This window comes from Rhea pennata, chromosome Z (assembly GCF_028389875.1).
Source record: "Rhea pennata isolate bPtePen1 chromosome Z, bPtePen1.pri, whole genome shotgun sequence".
In the NCBI taxonomy this organism is placed as follows: Eukaryota; Metazoa; Chordata; class Aves; order Rheiformes; family Rheidae; genus Rhea; species Rhea pennata.
This window is the reverse complement of record NC_084702.1, coordinates 28,016,967-28,037,097: the sequence shown is the minus strand read 5'-3', so window position 1 is coordinate 28,037,097 and position 20,131 is coordinate 28,016,967. Positions and strand designations below refer to the sequence as shown.

At 36.3% G+C, this 20,131-nt stretch overlaps 1 protein-coding gene across 3 annotated transcripts in view; it reads left to right on the top strand.

Moving 5' to 3' along the window:
- The window catches only part of LOC134154010 (transducin-like enhancer protein 1), a 67,378-nt gene that overhangs the window by 26,405 nt on the left and 20,842 nt on the right, over positions 1–20,131 (top strand). For all 3 annotated transcript variants that reach the window (XM_062600659.1, XM_062600658.1, XM_062600657.1), the window contains exons 7-8: positions 11,989–12,193; positions 12,937–12,953. In XM_062600659.1, coding sequence (XP_062456643.1) covers positions 11,989–12,193; positions 12,937–12,953 — 222 coding nt within the window. The remainder of the gene's footprint in view (positions 1–11,988; positions 12,194–12,936; positions 12,954–20,131) is intronic.

The following is a 20,131-nucleotide window of genomic DNA, read 5'->3' as shown; positions in this document are numbered from 1 at the left end:
GCCTTTGAGGGGTCTCTCCACTGTTGCATGTGGTGATTGGCTAAAGGATTAGCAAGATGTGGGATTACTATTTTTTTTTTTCACTCTCCTTGACTGTGGTTGCCAGCTATCTTTGGGATTGTAGTGTGTGAAGCTTAAGAGGATGAGGTTAACCTCTTGAGGGTTTATTCTTACGAGTGTGTAGTTAATCCTTGAAAAGCCTATAAATAACTAGGCTGTATGTTTCATTATAAAATAGAAATACAGACTAGAACAGAAATGAATGCAGAATTTAGTGCAGGGGAAGAGCTAAGTAGCTGTAGCATTACTTCAGATGCTCCTCAGCTGTGATCTGCATTATGTGCCAACCAAAGTAAATGTGGGGGAAGAGAGGGGAAATGGCTTAGTTCTTTTACATAAATGAAACTGAATGAGCACAAGATGCTGTCCTCACTTTTAACATATAAACCTGGTAAGCCTGAGTTACTGAATTCTTACAGTAGGAACTATATATTAAGTGAGGAAATTTCCAGGCTGCTCTTTCCCTGCTCTTTTAATACAGGCAAACCTTAATTACAATCAAAAATTGTCACGTTAACTGCTGTTAGAACACAATAACTTTAAGACTTGTAAACTATTTTTAATACAGGTGGTGAATAGAGAAGATATTTTTCAAGATGACAGTTGGTATTCCCAAAATGCTAGTCCCCAAACTATGGTCATTTTTTTTTTCTCAGCACCATTGAGTTTTGAGGAAGCATGATAGCTTAATTCATGCTTATTGGCAGTTTGTCCTCCTCAAAACAGAATGCCCAGGAGAACATGTGCAGGATAGGAATGAATAGACAATGAAAACCTAGCTGGATTCACTCGCTCAGTATTTCTGTATATGTATTTTTCCCCCTTTTTTCCTTCCTGTAATGTTAGGGAAATGGAGGACCTTGAAGTAGCAGTAGAAAGGGTAGTGGTGATGTCTAAACATCTGACCTGGAGTTGCAGGTCAGTCTCCTCTTAACTTGCAAAATTTATTATGTAGTTGGATAGAAAAAGCTGTATCTCAAATATCATCCAAAACCACTGCATGATTTTTAGGTGAATTTCTCCCTCTAATTTGTTGGAGTTGAACTAGCAGCTGCAGTAGGAGAGGAATGCAGAGGGAACTTGTAAGATGGACTTGTATCTTGTTTAGGTGGAGCAGCACATAAGATCAGAAAAGTCAGTAGAGGATGAGGTTTCAGAAACAGTTTGATAGATAACAGCAAAGGAGACTGATATGCTAGAGATTATTCCTTCTCTGTGAATTTGCGTCCAAATGAGTTTGCATCTAACAGATTGCTTTGGAAGGAATAATTTCAGTGGAGTAGAAAGGGTCAAAATCAGATCAAAATGCTGGAACAGTAGCATTTCAGGCAGGTTACAGAAAATGTGTTTGGTGAGTCTTAATTAAGAGAATATGGAATAGCTACAGGAAAAGCAAAATGGGGATTAAGAATGGGTTTTACTGTTGAAGGTGGCTGAGACTAAGGAGGGTTGATGTATGTAAAAATTGTAGGCACAGAGGGTAGATTGTCTAGTCCGGAAGAGAATTGCTTCCTCAAGAGTGATTTAAAGCACCTTTCTTGATTAAGATGTATAGGCAGAATAGCTTTCCATGTCTGACAGTGGTTTTTGTGACTGTTCCACATATTCTCCCTAAGTCATCAAAAAAAGTAGAGGGAAACGCACTGAAGAGATGGGTATACCTTCTGCTTTCTTACTAAAACCTGCTTTGCACTTACATTCATAGTGAGGTAAGTGTGAGAATTGGAGCAGGTGAACAGTCAATAGGCTGAGACTAATAAAATGTGATGTGAAGTTCAGTGCTTCTCTTAAAAGGTCTGAGATATGGTGGAATGGGTGGAGCAAGGAGTTGAATAGAAAGAGTGAATCAGTTGGCCAAGACATGAGAAGCTCAACTGGGACTGCACGTGAGGTGAAATCAAATGTGGAAGAGTTAATTGAGCAAGAAACATGCGAAGCATAGTCATTAAATTATCCTGAAAAATGAGCAGGAGTGGAGAAAGCAAATGTTGGGGATGTGTATGTTGAGTGATGTAGAGCTGTACATTGGTCTCTGTTACAGCAGAAGAGAGGTACAAAGAATAAATGAAGCATACAGATCTGAAGGGAGCTAGGAAATGGTTTTGAAGCAAACAGTGGTATACGGAGGTGATAACGTTAGTGTGCTGGTGGGAGAAAGGGTGAATTACTGGTTCAGGATATACAATGTATGATTGTAACTGGATGACTGATGGCGATAGAGTCAGTGGGAGTATGGCGCTGCAGAGGAGCTGGAGGAAGATACAGGTAAACAGAAATATTGGAAGTATTGAAGATTGGGGAAGGCGCATAAAAATACCAACTAACTACTGTCTGCTTGGAATAAAAGTAATACAGACTGTAGAGCTAGCAGCCTATGAAGCAGGACTGTAAGAAAAGGGAGAGAGAATAGCATGGGACATGCAGGATAACTAAGAAATCCTAAAGGCAAGGCAAAGAGCCATTTTGTACAGCAGTTTGCTGTACCTCCTTAGACTGAGAAAGAATTTACATCTACTACTCAGGATTCCTAGTGTCTGGTAACTCTTTGCCCTTTGCCCGCAAATCCTCCCCCAAGATACTTACTGAACTGTAGTTCAATATAGTGCTTAAGTTTCTGAATATGGTGCTAGTTAACCGTACCTCTTAAAATCAGTCAGTCATATGCAGTAGCACTGAAATAGCAAAAGCAATGATTGGCAAAAATGGATTGCTCTGATGCATGTTCAAAAGTGACAGATATTTGGGAGAAGGAAGTCTCTGTAGAGTGTACAGGGAATTTCCACAAAGCTCGTGTGTGGCTTGAAACGATAAACAAAAAAAAAAAAAAAAAAAAAATGGAGGTAATGCTTTTCTTGTGACTGTCACTTTAATTCTTTGGAAGCTCTAAAATGTATTTATAGTAGCAACTGGGACAAAAGGGTTTAATATAAATGGTGATGGACATCACTTAAACTACTGCATTTTAATTGACTTAGGGCATTTAAATTAAAACTCTTTTCTACTCTATCATTGCTGTCTTCAACAAGATTTGAATTTCTGGAGTATAAAGGAATCTGGGAGGGAAATAAATACTTTTAAAAGTAATCATAAATCAGTAATAAAAATAAAGCAAACCAAACCCAAAAAACCCCACACAGAGTAATGCCTCTGTCATTTTCAAATTGGTACATGTTTGAACTGATTGTTACTGACTGCAGTGGCAGCAAGAACATGCTTTTGAAGTGTGTTTGGATGGTAGCGGCATGCTAATGGTAGCAAAAAAAAAAAAAAAAAAAAAAAAAAAGCAAATATGTAGATTTTGGGTTGGAAGATGAATGAGTAATAGCAGGAAATTATGGTTGCCCCAGAAAAGCCTAATGCGTGCTGGCAAACCAGAAGCAATGTATACTGACAGCTTCGTTCGAGAGACCTAAGGCTTGCCTCTGAATCTTCAGAGCAAGCAATATGTGCTTGTCTAAAATGAAAAAAAAACAGCTTTGTTCTCCAAGTGACTTGTACTGACAGTGGTCAGGAGAGTATAGCTCGTTTCAGAAAATCAGTCTGTCTAGTCTGGATCAAGAGATGGGGAATTTTAAGATCATCTTGTGTGGTTTTTAGATCAACTTTGAATTTGTTACTCTCCTTTAATCTGGGAGGTCCTTAAAAGACGTATTTTCCTGCACAAGGATCATTCTTTCCATTTTTATTCTGCTTCTATCCCTCCACTCCCTCTGGCATCTGTCTGTTGTGAAGGCTTTTCTAGTTACTCCATTGTCCTACAGTCTGTTTTTTCCAGTACTGGCTTCAATCTTGCTCTGTTTATCTAGTAATTCTTCAAAATTTCACTTAAGATAAAAAGGTACCATTATTAATACAAGAAGCATCACATATGTAGATCTTGCTGCTTTGTGACTTTTTTCCACTTCCTTTTTTACTGTAAAATGTTTGAGATACGTACTGTTGTAAGTCAGGCCTCTACTGCACACTTCTAGAAGAATAGCTGTTAGTGAAAACATGTTTTATAGACACACATGTGCGTGCATGCACATGTGTATATGTGTATAAAATAAATCCGTGATTATGCTAGCAAAAAAGTTTCTTCTGTTTATGGAGCTGGCTTAAATTGTATGATTGAGTTCTGCTGCCAGCTAAGTTGCAGATATAAGCACTAGCCATGAGTTAGTGGATCTGTTTGATGTAAACTACCAGGGTTGACTTACAGTGCCTGAAAACATAGAGGAGAAGGCTCTTATGTTGGGAAAAGCCCTTGTGTGGATGTAGCTACGCCAGTGGAGTGCTTATGCATTTTGGGGAGAAGATGTCGCTGAACTGGAAGAATTCCATCTGCTGGCAGTATCCCACATCCTCACTGCTGGGTTTTGCTGGCATGGAATGATCTGCCGAGGCTCCACAGTGTTGCTAGACTTCTGATGTAGATCTGCTCTTGCAACAGTGCCAGTCATGCTGGCAATGCTATATAATTATTCCCTCTGTGTCATTGAGATATTAAAAATCTTACCATTTAACAGTTATCACTAAAGTTTTGTTAAATGGTTAATCGCTGATCATTTTAGCAGAACAACTAGTGTGGTTACTTACTGGGTGTGATGACAAATTTATTTGGGTGGGGTCACCCACATCTGTCACTACTGTTTACAACAATGATCTTTTTGAAGAGCCCTGCAGTGTAGTATCTCTTTCTAATTCTGATGTCCTGGCTTGCCCTCTAGAATGCCCAAAGGAAAGGCAGAGAAACCCTGTTTAAAGTGAGACAGAAAATCACAGCAAAAATTAGAAACTGCTCAGCATAAAGAAAAAACAAAAGCACGTTTCTTCCATATGCTCTGTAGTCTTTAATGGTGTTACAGAAATTAAACAATTGTTAAAAAGCTACCCTTTGAAAATCTTTTTATATTTGCTTATTGGGTTATATTGGTGAGCATTGAAAGCAGATTAGTCAGTTATATATGTGTTAAGCTAACTGTATTATTAAAATTTTAAAATTGAATTGAATATGACTCCTCACAAGAGTACTGTGTGTGTATATGTAGGTAGGTTGCTACCGACTACATAAATTGAAGTGATTACAAGTCAAGCCTTTCCGCTGATGAAACATTTCATTTTCCTTGTAAATAAATGTCTGAATTACTCATGAAATACAGAGCATATCAGAAAATGCATGCTAAAGAATATATTTGATACTCATATTTTGCATAAAGATTTTAAAGAACTTTCTGAAAAAAGTCTTCCAGATGTAATAGAAAACTGAATTTAATGTTTTACCTAGTGAGTTGCAGATTTCAATATAACTTTGACCCTACTGACAGCTGCACTCTCTGTTATCTGCTCTGAATTCATTGGAAGCGAGCCATCTACCCCAGTGGTTTATTGGCTTCCAGTTAAAATCTAATGCTTTTTTTTTTTTTTTTTTTTTTTGGGGGGTATTTTTTCTTGTGAAGTAAATTCCTGATCTATGGAGTATGTTAATGTGGCAGCTTCATGCCTGGGCTAACCTTTCTTTATGCTAACCTTTCTTTAGTGAAATTAAAAAATGCAGTGATCTCTAGTGCAAGAGGAGGAACTCCAGAGCTGACCAGGTTTATTGAAACAGTATACATTGGTGTAAGTGTAGTTAGAGCAGCAGTGCATGGAGTGCTCTTTTTAACCTTCATCAGCCAATTGAAATCAATATTGCTTTTCTTACTCTGAGTTTTATGAAGAACGAAAGAGGAGGCAATCTCCTGCAGGCTCTGCTCCAGGAGTCAGGAGAGCTGAGAATGAAATCTGAAAAGGAGAGAAAAAAGTCAGTGAGAAAGTCGTATAAAGAAGTGAAAAAGGAGTTAGAAAAACAGAAATAACGCTAATCCAGAACTGTATGCTTCATGACCTTTTGGAGTAGCTAATATGTCTATTTTACTGTTCTGAATTGGCAAGGATGTGAAATAAAGCCTCAGCTCTATTTCAGTTACCTTAGAAATGAAGCTAATTTGTGAGAAAAAAGTACTTCATGTAGTAAACTGCCTTTTATCCTAGTATATCATCAGTTTTTCAGTTAAAATTTGGGGCAGTTTAAACAACCCCCATCGTCCTTGAACCAAAAAGAAAAAATGCACAATTGAGATTATTAGTGTGGATTGAGTTGTTTGAACAAGTGGAGGCAGGAACTGTGAAAAATTTTGAAGACCTTTCTATTCAGAAATTGTTATGTTAATACTGGATTAAAGCAAATTCCCTTAGTAGAAAATACTAACAAAAAACAAAGTTAAGGTAACTTTTTCATCTTCCTTCTGAATGTGATAATCTGTTTTTGGACATCAGTCATCTTCACAGCAAGAAGTTAGATTCCTGTGGGAGTGCAATATAAATGGCAACATCCAAAGACACTATTTCTATGCATCTGTCTGTAATAGGCATGAAAGAGGAACAGGATTCTTTTCCCATGAGATATTTAGGTCTTTAATTATTACACGTAAATTATATGTATGAAACTTGCAGGCTTTAGCTAGCTTTTGCCAATACAGTTGTCAGTATATAACAGTGGAGTTAAATACCTTTAGTGGATGACATTGTAATTTATAAATGGAAGAGGCTTGCTTGAGGACACTTGTTTCTTTGTTCTAAAGAGACATTCTCATCTTGCACTGTGGCTTGTTCGAATAATGAGTAGTTTTCAGATAACTTTGTACAAAGCTACAAAGACTCCATTCTCAGCTCACTAGGAGAGAGGCAGTAGTGGGCACTTTCAAGTTTGTTTTTGTGGTACAGTATAGCTTCCTATCTGTCAGAATATGATCTGAGCCTTTAAAAGAAGAGGAAGTAAGGAAATCCAACGAACCAAAATAAACACAGATGTTTCAAAGGAATTAGGTAGAAAATTAAGCAGTGAAAATAGTAACTGATTTTCATTTTTCTAAATTAAACTTAAACAAAGAGAAATTGGTAGACCATACAAAGACAAACTCAGAGCTTAGTTTGACATGTAGCTGCTGAGGTGCTGAAGGACACTAGGTCAGAAAGAAGCGTCTTGCAGGGGCTGCTGTCACACTTTGCAGTTAGTGAGTCTGATAGCGATAGTATCAAGGGGAAGGTGAAAAAAACACATCCAGCAGAAATGAAGAGGAAACACAGCTTCTACTACTGAAGTAAAATCAAAAAATGGGTAGTGATAATCAGAAAAGCATACTTAAATAGTTGCCTCCATCCTGAAGCTGCAGTTGAAGAGGTGATGCTAGTCACTGCTGTTCTGGTATTTGGAAATATCAAGGTTGTTCAAGAGTTGTAAGGAATTCATTGACTATAAATGTTTGACTCTAATTCTCCCTACCTTTTGCTACTTAAGCAAGCAAATGAAAAACCTGAAGGTGTCCCCTTGGGAAGTGTGATTGAATTGAGCACTGTAACAAATGTGTGCGTGTTGGTTTTTGAGTGGGGTGGGTCTTTGCTTGCTTGCTTGCTTGTCAGTCATGTTTCTTGATTTATACAGAAGTTGACATGAACTATTGTCCTTTCCTCTTTTAAAGTCTCTAAATGACTGTCCTTGCCAAATATTTTTTCAAACCTCTATTGAGATAGGAGAATCTGTTTGTAATAGCACTGAAGACAGTGCTGTTAAGGATGTTTAAATCTGTTCTTTCCTTCAGTTGTTTGGTTAGCACTTCAGCACCAGAGAAGACAGCTATTGTAGTCTTGTACCAGATATTTTCTGCTATTGGTGTGCAACCACATCAGAATTTGAATTCAGTGCTGAACAGATGCTGAATGTTACATCAAAATCTATTTAAGAGCAGAAACGTGCTCTGTGTAAAACTAAGAATTTGAAACTGGAATTTAACTAGGCTATTGGTATTCGTGACCCCAACAGAACTGCTTAAAGGTAGTAGGAAGGAGAATTTTGAGAGCTCATTCTCTGCACTGAATAGGCAAGGAACAAAAAAGACAAATGTCACAGCTTATAGATGATAAGCCTGTGTCAAAGACTTACTCTGCTGTAGGAAGTCTGTGGCAGAGATGAAGAATGAATTCCAAAATTTGAATCCTAATTAAAGTACTTTATAGCTAGAACTTGCCTAGGATATTTGAAATGAACAACTGTACTACCTCTAAATATTAAGAGTTACATACTTTGCACATGCTGTCTTTATAGCCTGGTTGTGGCTACAAAGGAGGAATTGAGGGGAAAAATTTTGAGGCAATAAAAACTGCTTATAGACAGTTAACTGAATTTACCTCTCCTTTTCTCCCTTTGCAAATACTAAGAACTTTTTTTTTTGTAAATGGATGGTGAATGAATTAGAATTGATTTTAAAAGCATTTCTATGGTTTATTATCTCAATGCAGTTGCTTATGTATGCATCATTGCATTCTTTTCCACCTTCCCACTTCCGTCCAAAACCGGACACAGCCCTTGCTCTGCAAGTAATTATAATTATTGGTAGTAAGACAGACCTGTTACTCATCCTTCTCTGAGCACATTTCTTATGGCAGGTGTCTAGTTTTTAATTAAGTGCTAATGAACATGGTTAGTGGACCATGATACTGCTGCCAACTTCTTCAGTTTTATATCTCGCTGCTGCTGAGCTCTGACAGAGCAGGCATTATGTCTTTGAAGTGACAGGATGTGATTATATGCATAACATAATTGTTTCTAGGATCTAATGTGGCAAATGTCTAGTTACTAAATACTTCTAGTGACCACTGCTGTTATCCATCTTCTCAGTCTTTACTTCTCTCTTTGTGTGCAGCACGTACTAATATTCCCCATTCTAGAAAGAGAATGAAATGCACTTGAAAGAATTTTAACTGTATAAATAAAAAGAGAACATGAGCTCCTGGGAAGGTTTGTCTTTGTGTTAGGAGAACTTGCAGCCTATTGTGAAGCATATAAACATCAAATCAATGTGCCTGTCTTAAAGAGCAGCAACCCTCAGATGATAGAGTGACGGGGTCGTGGAATAAAAGACCATGATCAGATTCTCAGTCTTAAGTCAGTTATGTGGGTATATATTTAACCATTGTAGAGGATTGTTTTTCTGTTATTTTTGGTAACCATTTTGCTAAAATTCCAAGTGTTTCCTACTGTGTAGAGCAGTGCATTTTCTCTTATGGCTTTTGTATTCTGTTCTGCATCTTAAACTGAGCTTTGTGAGCTTTGCTCTCCAGTGTTCACATTCAGTCCTATTAAAGGACTTACACTTTCAGCTTCAGCACCTGTAGAGATCAACTGATGTTTCTCTTTTCTGAGACCTTTGAAATATATTAACTGTGTGTAGGCTACAGAATAGAACCATGGTAACCATAGGTAAAATATCTGTAACGGTTTAATTTGTAAAGACTGTTCTTTAATCCAATGTGATAGTGTGAATGGGGACACATAAGACCAAGGTTGTGATCACAGTGCAGTACTGCTGATGCATGTTGTCTTATGGCTAGAGTGCAGATGATAGACCTCAGTGACTTTGACCAAGTAGTCAAAGAGGAGAGGAATGACTAAGATGCCACCTCTGGAAGAGCTGGCAAAGAAATCACAAAATCTCACCTGAGTTCAGAAAACATACTGGAAAACTACTGAAGTCTTGTTAAAGCCTGTGAGAAGAAGAGACCTCCTCTTTACTCTTTGGCAACTGGCTCAAATAAAGCAGTCCTGGTAGACTTCTTAGTGCTCTTACCAATCTTTCTAAAGAAGCAGCAAGCTATTTAAAATGAAATTGTACTGATAATAGCTGCTTGATCTAGTCTTTGATTTTGTAGAAGCTTGCCTAGCACTTAATTTGAAACTTAAAAAAATAATAATTCTTAATACTTCAAAATATTAGCCTTTGTGTCAAAGCGTATTTTTTTAAAAAAATGCTTTCTTATATTGCTTTTCAAAGATACTCAAACTCTATTAAAAGTTGGCAAGAATAGTGATGAGAAAACATGTTATGTGTTGCATTGAAGGCTAGTGATGCTTTTTGTGCTGCAGGTGAAAAACTGCTAAAACTTAGTTTGAGAAGCCAAAGCTTTGGTGAACTCATCACTGTGTAAAATTGCCTGGAAGGTCTCAGGCAGATGAAGATTGGCCTGTGATAAATAAATAAAAGATGGCTGCTTTATAGTTAGGGCAGTGGAGAAGTGAAAGCTTAGGAGATGCAGTCCAGAATTCTTCCGTGTCAGCTGCTTGTACCTAGAGGAATTCATACACAGCTCAAAACATGTTTTGGGATGGGGACTATAAGAAATGAAAGTCATTTAGGTAATAAAATAGTCTTAATATGCTTGTATGTATTATGCTGGTATTTTAAAAACTTTTTGTATCTATAAAAGATGATAAAATATTTTGGATTATTTTGAATAATATTTTTGATTATTTTAAATATTCTGTGAAATATTGTGAGCTTTTTGTCTAGGTATTGGTATTTCAGTATCTCTCAGTAGTCCAGGATTAACTTTTGCCTGCTCTTACAGTGCACGGGCCTTCAGACTGCTGGCCTGTTTTGCTGTTTTCCTTTCAAGTTTCTATCCTCTTGCCTGGTAATTTTCAGAACAGAAGTCTAGTACCATACTTTAGGGGGGAATGTGGAATACTACATTCGAGGGTGCCTTTGAAAATAGCTGTTTGTAAAGTACATATTTGTATCCACCTAGATGTGGCTGCTATAGTTAATTGTTCGTGTATGGTGACTAGGTATGTCAAATTAAAAAGTTTTTTTTCAACAGCCAGGAAAACAAAATTGTATTAGATCTTAAAGTTGATCTCTGCCTTGGATACTTTCTTACTGGGTTTTTCTCAGTCTTAGCTTCCTTCCTCTTCCAGTGTCTAGCTGAGATCATCTTATTCAGCCATTTGCTTGCCTTAGTCTTCACTTTGATCTTTTCTCATCAGGCTTACCTTCAAGAGATGAATGGTAAAGCACGGCCAAAGGAAAGAGGCATGCTCTTCACATGCCCAGCAGCATAAACACAAGACAGTGACAAGAGGCAAAAAATCCATTTTCTTGTAGGAACTTAAAGGAGACCTCTGTCCAAGCTAAAGATCATTTTGGAGCATAATCTTCTAAAAAGTCTAAGACATCTCTGCTGAACATATTGGACAAATTAGGTTGAACTTTGGAAATGTTAATAAAAGGAAAATGTTGTTAAAACCATAACAGCTTTAATTAGAAAATATTTAATATTTATACTTTAGAAAAGTCATTCCATTATTAGAACCCTATTTCCAAAATTGCTTGGAAGTTAGTTTGGTTACTGTGTTTTATGTCTACTCATGACGGAATTGATCTTGCAAGCTGCCTCTGAAATGTGAGATGTTTTACTTCATTAATGCTATATTCCTTGGGGGGGAGTTCCATGAGCTCACTGACACTATCTGGAGTATCTGTATTATAAGCCCAAAGCTGACTCCTAAACCCAACTCATGAACATTTTTTTTCCAAAGGTTTAGCTAGAATAAAGTCTGCATTTAACTACACCAATTAAATATGAAGTGGAATAGTATCTTTTAGATCTTCTTTATTGTTCAAAATAGAAGCAAACCTGTTATTTCAAAATGGTGGGCTAGGGAGCAAAAATATCAGCCTTGCTAACAATTGCCAGTTTTACCAAGCGTGTTTTTTCCCTCTTAGGAATTCTCTTGCTGCTGTTTGTCACTAGTAAAGTTGTGACAGGATATAGCTCCCCGAAATCAAACAATTTACTGTAGTAAGACCCTTTTTTAGGCTGCAGAATGAGTATCAAGCTAGTCTTTTTATGGTCTGTGTGACGTGAGCACGGTCTTCCACAAGCAGTATTTCTACAGCATAGTGCAGTGCAGTATATATAATGTGATGGGACAAAGAGGGAAGGAACTAGATTTACAAAGTAGTATTTAAAAGTGTTGATTTTTAATAACTAACCAGACTTTTTTTCCCTTTTGCTTTCTAAACTATGTGCTGCATGTTGTTCTTCTGGGGATGATGATTCTACCGGGAACAGCAGCAGCAGTTGCAGGCTCAACATCTCTCCCACGGCCATGGACCTCCAGTGCCTCTAACACCACATCCATCAGGACTTCAGCCTCCTGGAATCCCTCCACTCGGAAGCAGTGCTGGCCTTCTTGCCCTTTCTAGTGCTTTGGGTGGGCAGTCTCACTTGGCAATAAAAGATGACAAGAAGCATCACGATGCAGAACACCACAGAGGTGAGAGGCATGGCAGGCCTGATTAGGACATTGAGATTTGCGCATTGCTGCAAAGTGTGTACATCTATAAAGAAATCAAGTTATATAGAATGACAACAAGCTGTTGGCAAACTTAAAAATGTCTGCATTTATACCACTGAAGCAAAATTCAGCTTGGAAGTTTTCAGTATTTGAAATGGGGGATTGCTAAGTGTCTCCTGCTCTATAGTTTGCAGGGCATTTTGACACCCCGGTAAATACTTAGCGTAACACCAGTGGCCTGCACCATATTGTGGAAAACTGTTAAACTGCATAACTAGGTAACTTTTTCAAAAAAAGTAATATTGTTAAATGGATGGGTGGGAAGGTAAGGGGAATAAAAAGTTAACTTTTTGAAGTGAATGTTTTCAAACAAAAAGTTTAGATAATTGCATCTGTTACTTTAGTTTCATAGGCTTAAATTCTAGTACACAATTAAATATTGGGCAAAATTGCACTTGACTAATTTTTGAAAAGAAAATAATTTATTCTGTCATGAAATAAAACTAGGACTTGTGTATGGTTAAACTGTAAATCATGTTTACAAAATACTGTAATTTTCAGGAAATCACTGTATTAGGAATGTGCAATGACTTATATAAATAAAAGCCATTTTAAAACTGTTCGCGGCTTGCGTTCTAATTTTTTTCCCCCCTTTTTTATTTCTGTTCTTGCCTCTGTGTCTGAACGGGCATGTCTGTGCATTTTGGTTACCTCGGGAGCAGACAGAGAGCCAGGCACAGTAAGTACCAATACTCCTGCTAATGTTTCCACTTCTGTGTTATGTAATAAGCAGAACTTGCTTTGTTTGTCCTTCTGTTTTGTTTTCATTTAGTCATATTTTCATAATAATAAGCATATGTGTTTTCTGTTAGGATATTTCTTGGTTTATGCAGAACTACAAATTTTCTGGGTAGAGGGCTTGTATAAATCTGATAGATTTTTTTGAGTAGGATGGTTTTGCGGACGCTTGAATTTTAATTAGTCTTTGTTGCTTTAAAAGAATGTTGCACACTGAACAGAACTTTGACTCCAATGCAAAATTTTACCATTCGTAATTGGAGTTAAGATGTTTCCTTTAGGATATTCAGAAGTTAAAGGTGTAGAACAGGTCAGAAATTCAGAATTTGTTATGGCTGTGAACAGATTTTTGGCCCCAGCAGCCAACTGGGGTCAGAACTGAGTTCTCTAACAACTTGTTTAAGTCATACAAGACATACATTTGCTGCTTAATTTGTGCTCTACTTGTAACTACCCTAGAAATACTTTTTCTCTAGATAGAAACTGTACCTGTATTGATCTGAGAACAATGTTATCCAGAAATCAGGCAAAAAACCTGCTTTGTTATAGCTTTTTTATGCAACTGTGTTTGGAGTGCTATTACCATTTTAATTCATTCCAAGTAACAAAATTCCACTTACTGATGCACTATGAGAATTTGAGCTCTTGTTTGTTTCTTCTTGATTAGAAAAGAGAGGAAGGTAGGACCTGTTATTAATTGGTAACTTTATGGTACTAAATTTCTGTTTTTATTGCTTGTAAGTGTTGATGGTTTCAGTACTAGGCTTGAGAATTACTTCACTGGAAACTTTTTGCGTATCTTTTTAGGCAATCTTTGTTTCCAGATTACAAAGCAAGAAGCATTCGTTTCAGCTTGCTTAGTGTGGTGGTATTGTTAATGTCAGTGTAACTACAGAAGTAATTTAAAGCTGTGGTTCTCTGAAGCTCAGAGTTATAAGTATGTGTGTCCTTGAGTGGTTTTGGCCAAAAGCAGGATTCTCAGCAACTTTCTCAGGAGCTGAGGAAAGTTTGCATTGTATGTGTGATAGTTTTTGTTTCTAGGTTGGTGGTTTTATTGTTTCCTGTCCCTCCTCCCCTATTCTGACTGTTCATACTTTGCTACAAAATTTCATCAAATAATTTTTTTTGAAAAGAGTTGGGCACACTGCACTCACCCTGCTCCCTTCCCAGTTTGTCTTGAATAGCAAATATATAAAGGATGTTTGAATTCAAAATTCATGGCCTCAAAATGACAATATTAAGAGATTGAGTCTGAATTTCAGATGTCCGTCAAAGAAAATAGCTGAGTAGAGATCTCGCCTATGAAGCGAGAGGACTGTCAAAAATTAAACCACCACATGTGTTGTGGGCAATTGCAAGATCACTTAGCTTAGTGTATATGTTCAATAATATTTAAAAGTACATCAAATTGTCACTGCAGTTGCTTTTCTCCCTATATGTGTGACTCATACTTGCTGGGTATTCTCTGTAGTAGGTATGATGTAGTAGGTATCAGCTTTTTATGATGAGTTAACACAAAGAATCCTTTAAATAATCTGAGACTTTATTTCATAGAACAACTTTGCCATAGCAATGTATGACCTTGAATTGAGTTCAGGTTACTACACTAATGTGCTTATAACCCCTTTCTGGTCCCATTGCAGAATAATATTTTATAGTTAAATTGCACTGTAGTTGCTGAATACAGGTGAACTTAAAAGGGAAGGTACCCATTTCTTTAAATACATCAGTGGATTAGAATCTTTCTTTCACTAAAGGTATAATTATTATTAAAAATAAGCATGCATATAATTCAAGCAATGAAGTAAAATTCAAATTAGTGGCCAAGGTGGTCAGCTGGAAATGATCCAATCTTTGAACTTTTCTAATTCTCTAATTTTTTTAATAGCTTTCATTTTAATTTAAAATATCTTATATTTTAAAATAAATTACCAAATAAATCAGAAGTACACAAAGTGTAACAGTAGGACTATTTAATATGTATTGTTCTGACTGAGCAGTATTGTTATTTTGCAAATTACTCTGTGATACCTGAGTCATTAAGATAAGATGAATTTGGTTTGGGGAGTTGAATGTTAAGTGTAATGGTGCTGCCAAAAATCATGAGTTGTGCTTTGATCATCAAAGACACCAAAACCCATGCTGTTAGTTATCTGAGGTAACTTTGTGCAGAACAACAGTAAGATTTCTATCGCAGATGTTTTGCAAGACCTTCCAGTGTCATCAATAGGAGCTAATAGCTTTAAATCTGCAGGCTTGAAAGATTGCTATTTAATACTTTGTTTGACTTCAAACTGTTTTTAACATAACTTATAGTTAAAGTGTTTTGGCTGTTTTTAAAATGAGATCTGTTTTTGGTCCTTTTAAAGTCTCTTTAGGTAAATATGCAGTCAAGTCTTTCATATTATGTCTTGAAAAACTTCCATACTGCAGTGAAACTCATGTATTCATAACTGAATATGAAGTGGAATATAAAGAGATATATATATGTGTGTGTATATATATATATATATAATATTTCATTATTATTCTGGGTTGTGTGATCAGCATCCATTTTGCATACTTTTGCTGCTTTTATACTACTTTCTTTCATTTGTACCTTTCATTTTACTTACTGAAACATGAAGTTCTTAAATGCATGTTTATGAAATATTTGTGTGGTATTTCAGTTAGTTTCACACATGAAATGCTAAAATTGTTTGGTCAAAATGAAAGTATAGGACTGGTTAGATAATGGCAGGAGGTTTTTGGCTGATGTAACTCTATCCAAAACTGAGCCATGTTACTGTGGGAACACACCCATTCCTACTAGTATTACACAATTTGGCTACAGGAAATAAAGTCCGGCAAAACAGGCAAGTTTTGCGAGTGAACTTCAGTATAAAGTTTTAGGAGACAGCAGTGCAGCTTTGTCCACGTTTTTTCTCTGGAGAGCACAGTGGCAACATCTATCAGACTCATCTCAGGTATTCATTTATCGCTTGTCCTCCCACCTTTCTAGTGTCCTGCCTGGACAGCATAGAAATGCAGATGTTGTCAAGTGCTCTATTGTATCAGTAATAATTTGTAGACAGTGAATTGTAACCTTATTGTGCGTTTGGGATTCACATTAAGGTTGCTGTTTGTCCTTGTGAAAAGCATTGAGCTTGTGTTTTTAAAGACTTAGGAAATGCTCATAAAATTTGAGAGAAGTCTTTTTTTCTGCCTAGGTGGTTTTGTGTAAATGCTGCTATTGTTTTGTAAAGCAGATGCTCTTTTCTTTACAGCAGAAAAATATTCTGTGTCTTCAGGTCTCCACCCCATTCTTCCATCAAATCTTAGGGGCAGGGGCCTTTGCACAACTAAATCTAGCTTTCTGTTGATGCTGTATGCAAGCTGTTTTTTTTTTTTTTTTTTTTTTTTTAAGTTTTATGTTATAACTCTTTTAAATGAGTAGGGGCAAGTTGCAAAACAAGTTACATAAAAGCTCAGAATACTTTTCAAATGTAACACATGTATGATTCTTTTTTTTTTTTGGTCAAGAAAGTAGGTTTTTTTCCATGATACAGCTTTTAACTGAGGAACTTGAATTTCTTACATAACTTACACCTTTATTTTCTTATTGGATGGATTTTTGCTTATTTTCATTTGTTTAAAACTTGAAAATAAGTCAAATTTTATAGTCCTTGGATGCAAGCAATGAATTGGCTTCAGCAGAAACTAAGTGTGCAGAAGAGCTCTGGGATGCTGTATTGTAGTTTAGCTTCTAACTGGTACAAAACAATTAAGGTTTGGTGACAAGTTACAAAATAGAGGATGAGAGAACACAGCTTGAGTATTTCTGGATAATTTCTGACTCCCATTTTGACAAACATTTGCTGGAAAATACCGAATTCAAAATAAGCCTTATTTATTCTCTAGTAACATCTTTGGAATATTGAATCAATAAGGAAGGTGATTCAGATCCATTTAAGCTTCTAGATTTTTCATTTCCATAATATAAAGACACTAGTCTAAAAATAATTTACAGTAGAGAGATAAAAAGGGGGAGCAATTGTTAATTTTCCATCACTAGTCACTTAAAACAAAAATAGTTCATCTTATAGGTAAATTCTTAGTTTGCTGTCATGTTGGGGGGTTTATTTTTGCAAGAAGCATATTCGCAGAGGAGGGTTATTGATTCTGGAACTGGGTAATGCTTTCATTGAATACAGTCTTTTTATACTTTTCTGGGGCATGTCTAGTCTCTCCTCCAACTCGTGCACTCTTTATATCATTGCGAGTCAGTGAACAGTGGCATGGCTGGTATCTGCTATTTCGGTTGTATATGGTTGACCTGACCCTATTTTGCCTACTCAGCAAAGGATTATATTTGTTCCTGGGTACGTATGGGTATCTGTAGATAGTACTGATGTGTGGTATAGCAGCTCAGCTCCAACATGGTAACTAAATGACTGTAAGAGCTCTACTTGGCAATACAGACAAGTGCAAGTTGTCAGCTGTCATACCTGGCTGTGGTGGTCGCAGTTGGTTTAGATGTACCATGAGTCAATGAATGACCAAGCACAGAGCAATTTTAAGTGTGTATGTTTGGAGGAGAGGGGGATAAGGGAGAACCCAGTACTAGAGAAGTCTTAATTGGGACCAGGTGTAGTTGAACCACATGCAGTATTATAACTGAGGCTAAATGAGGTATTGTAGGCTCCCAGCCTCTACTTTTGACATGCATAGTTGTGGTTTGGAAGTAGCTCTTCAGGGAAATTGGCATGGCTGCCAAGGAAGCGCATTTGAATAATGTGCATTTTACTCCTGTTAGGGAACCTGCCTTCTTCTCTCTGTTCATCCATGACTAAGTTTTCCCTTCATATTTGCTGGTGGTGGTATAAGTGTTTGAATTCTTTTGTCAGCAAAGTCACTTGGAGATCCCAAATCCTGTTACATAGCCTTTCTGCAGTCTGGTAACACCGACTGCTGTAATACTATACTGAGCTTTTTTCTTTCTTTTCATTCTTTCAAGACTTATTTGAAAGTAGGGGTTCAGGTGAATCAATGAGTTTTGAATCATTGGAAGAAAAATAAAACATTTACTTAAAATGGATTTTAATCATTTGTTCTAATTTGAGGTGTGTAGTCTGTAGACATACTGATAATCCCTAATAAATTAGATTCTTAATATAAAAGCAAAGATAATCTTCAGTTATGCATCTAGTCTGTGGAAAGTAGAGCAAAACAAACTAATGCGATGTAGTTTCTCTTAGAGAAACGAACTATTTGTATATATACAATTTTTGCATTTATCTTTCAGATAAATTGATTAATATCAGAATGTCAATCCCAGCTGAAAGTACTGGATGTACTAGAAATACTACTTGCAAGGATGCATAGCTTCATATTGTTGAACAAAATCTTACACAATGGATGATTTCAATTGCAATAGTTCATAAGAGCAAGTTATTTTTAATCAAAAACTGTTCTTTATCTGATTTTGGTCATAGTTTCAAAAACTTTCTTGTAGATTTTTTTAAAAAATAAAACCAGTATCTATTTAATTGAGTTTAATGATCCATTTTGCCCAAGTAATAGAATGCTTATTTGCTGTTGTCTATACAGCTCTTGTGATGTTGTTCTATAATAGTTTCTAGTATGGATACTGTGATTCCAAAGAAGAGTGCCATATACAGATTTGATAAGTTAGGGAAAAGCAGTACATTCCAGTGTAAATATGTCCATAGAAGCAGATATTGCAGAACAGGATTGGGAAAAGGTTTTGTTGTTGTTACACTTAAATGATAGATTAGCCCTCAAGCTTTTGAGGAAAAATCAGATCAAATAATCTTTATTTGGCCTTTGGAAGATTTATGTATAGAATACATAAATTATCCAGCATGTTTCAGATGCTCTAAGTCTTGGATGTTGCTGGTGAGTCTGACCTCATAGGAGGGGCATTCATGCAAAAGGCTATTATATAGTCTTCCTTTTTAAATGTAGCTGATGATTTTAGATGTAATAAATAGGTATTATAGGAACTGATAGTGTGTAACTGTATACCTTCTACTTGTGTTTTATGTAAAACAGATCTGAGTTCTGACTGCTTAAATGTCTTTCTCAATATTTCACTTTGTACAATTTGTCTCCTAGAAGTGTTGTCAGCATTATGTAGGTAGACAGACTCTTATCTGAATATTTGCATGAAAGGAACATAATGTTAAAAAAAAAAAAAATCTTGTTAACAACATACTTTTTGCCAAAGTTTGCAGGCTGCTCCCTACACCTTTTATGTAGAAAGTTCAAATAGCAGGGTTGCTAAATTCTTCCCAGCTGCTGCCCCTTTGCCATGATTCCATTATTGTCACTTAATTTCAGCAATTTAGAGAGAACTGATTTTTTGCTTTATTACATTTGACTTTTTTATTCAAATCATTTCAGCATTGAAATAGCCTTTGTATGATTTTTTTTGTAAAAGGAACTTTTTCTTAAAGACTTAAAGGCATTTGCAATATTTATATCTGTGGTCTGGTTTGAACTAATGGCATACTTTTTTTTAACATTTCTCCTATTATAGACATAAGAGTTCAATATTAAAACGAGTATTTTTTTTTTCTTAGAGATACATTTAATATCTAAAATAGAGAATCCCTGAGTTTGTGCATTTGGGAGATGAGGGGTTAAATTCAAACTATTTATTGAGACAATTAGCTCAGTGATCCCACAAGCCCACCTTTTAGCTACAAAACATTGTGTTAAAGACATTATTTTGAGTTTCTTTATACTGAATTTCATTAGACCTTCCTACATACATTATGTAAGCCCTGTGACATTTGTGTAGCTTGAATAGTTGTGAATGAAAGAACTTAGAGTTAGCTTTAAAGTGCAGCCTCTGAAGTAGGAAAAAGAGGATTCAGGTTGCTTTATGTACTCCATTTTGTTTTCCTTCTCCTTGGGACTGAACACTAATGTTTGAGTTCTTCAAAACTACCATGGTGGTTTCCTCTGATTTTAAAGGGGGAGCCATTCAGTGCGTAGTTTACTGGCTATTAATGTTATGTTCATCATATATTAAGAGTAAATACCTCTCTGGCTCTTAGGCACAAATATTTCCTTTGTGGCTTACATGTGTACCATAGCATCTATGTTAGTACT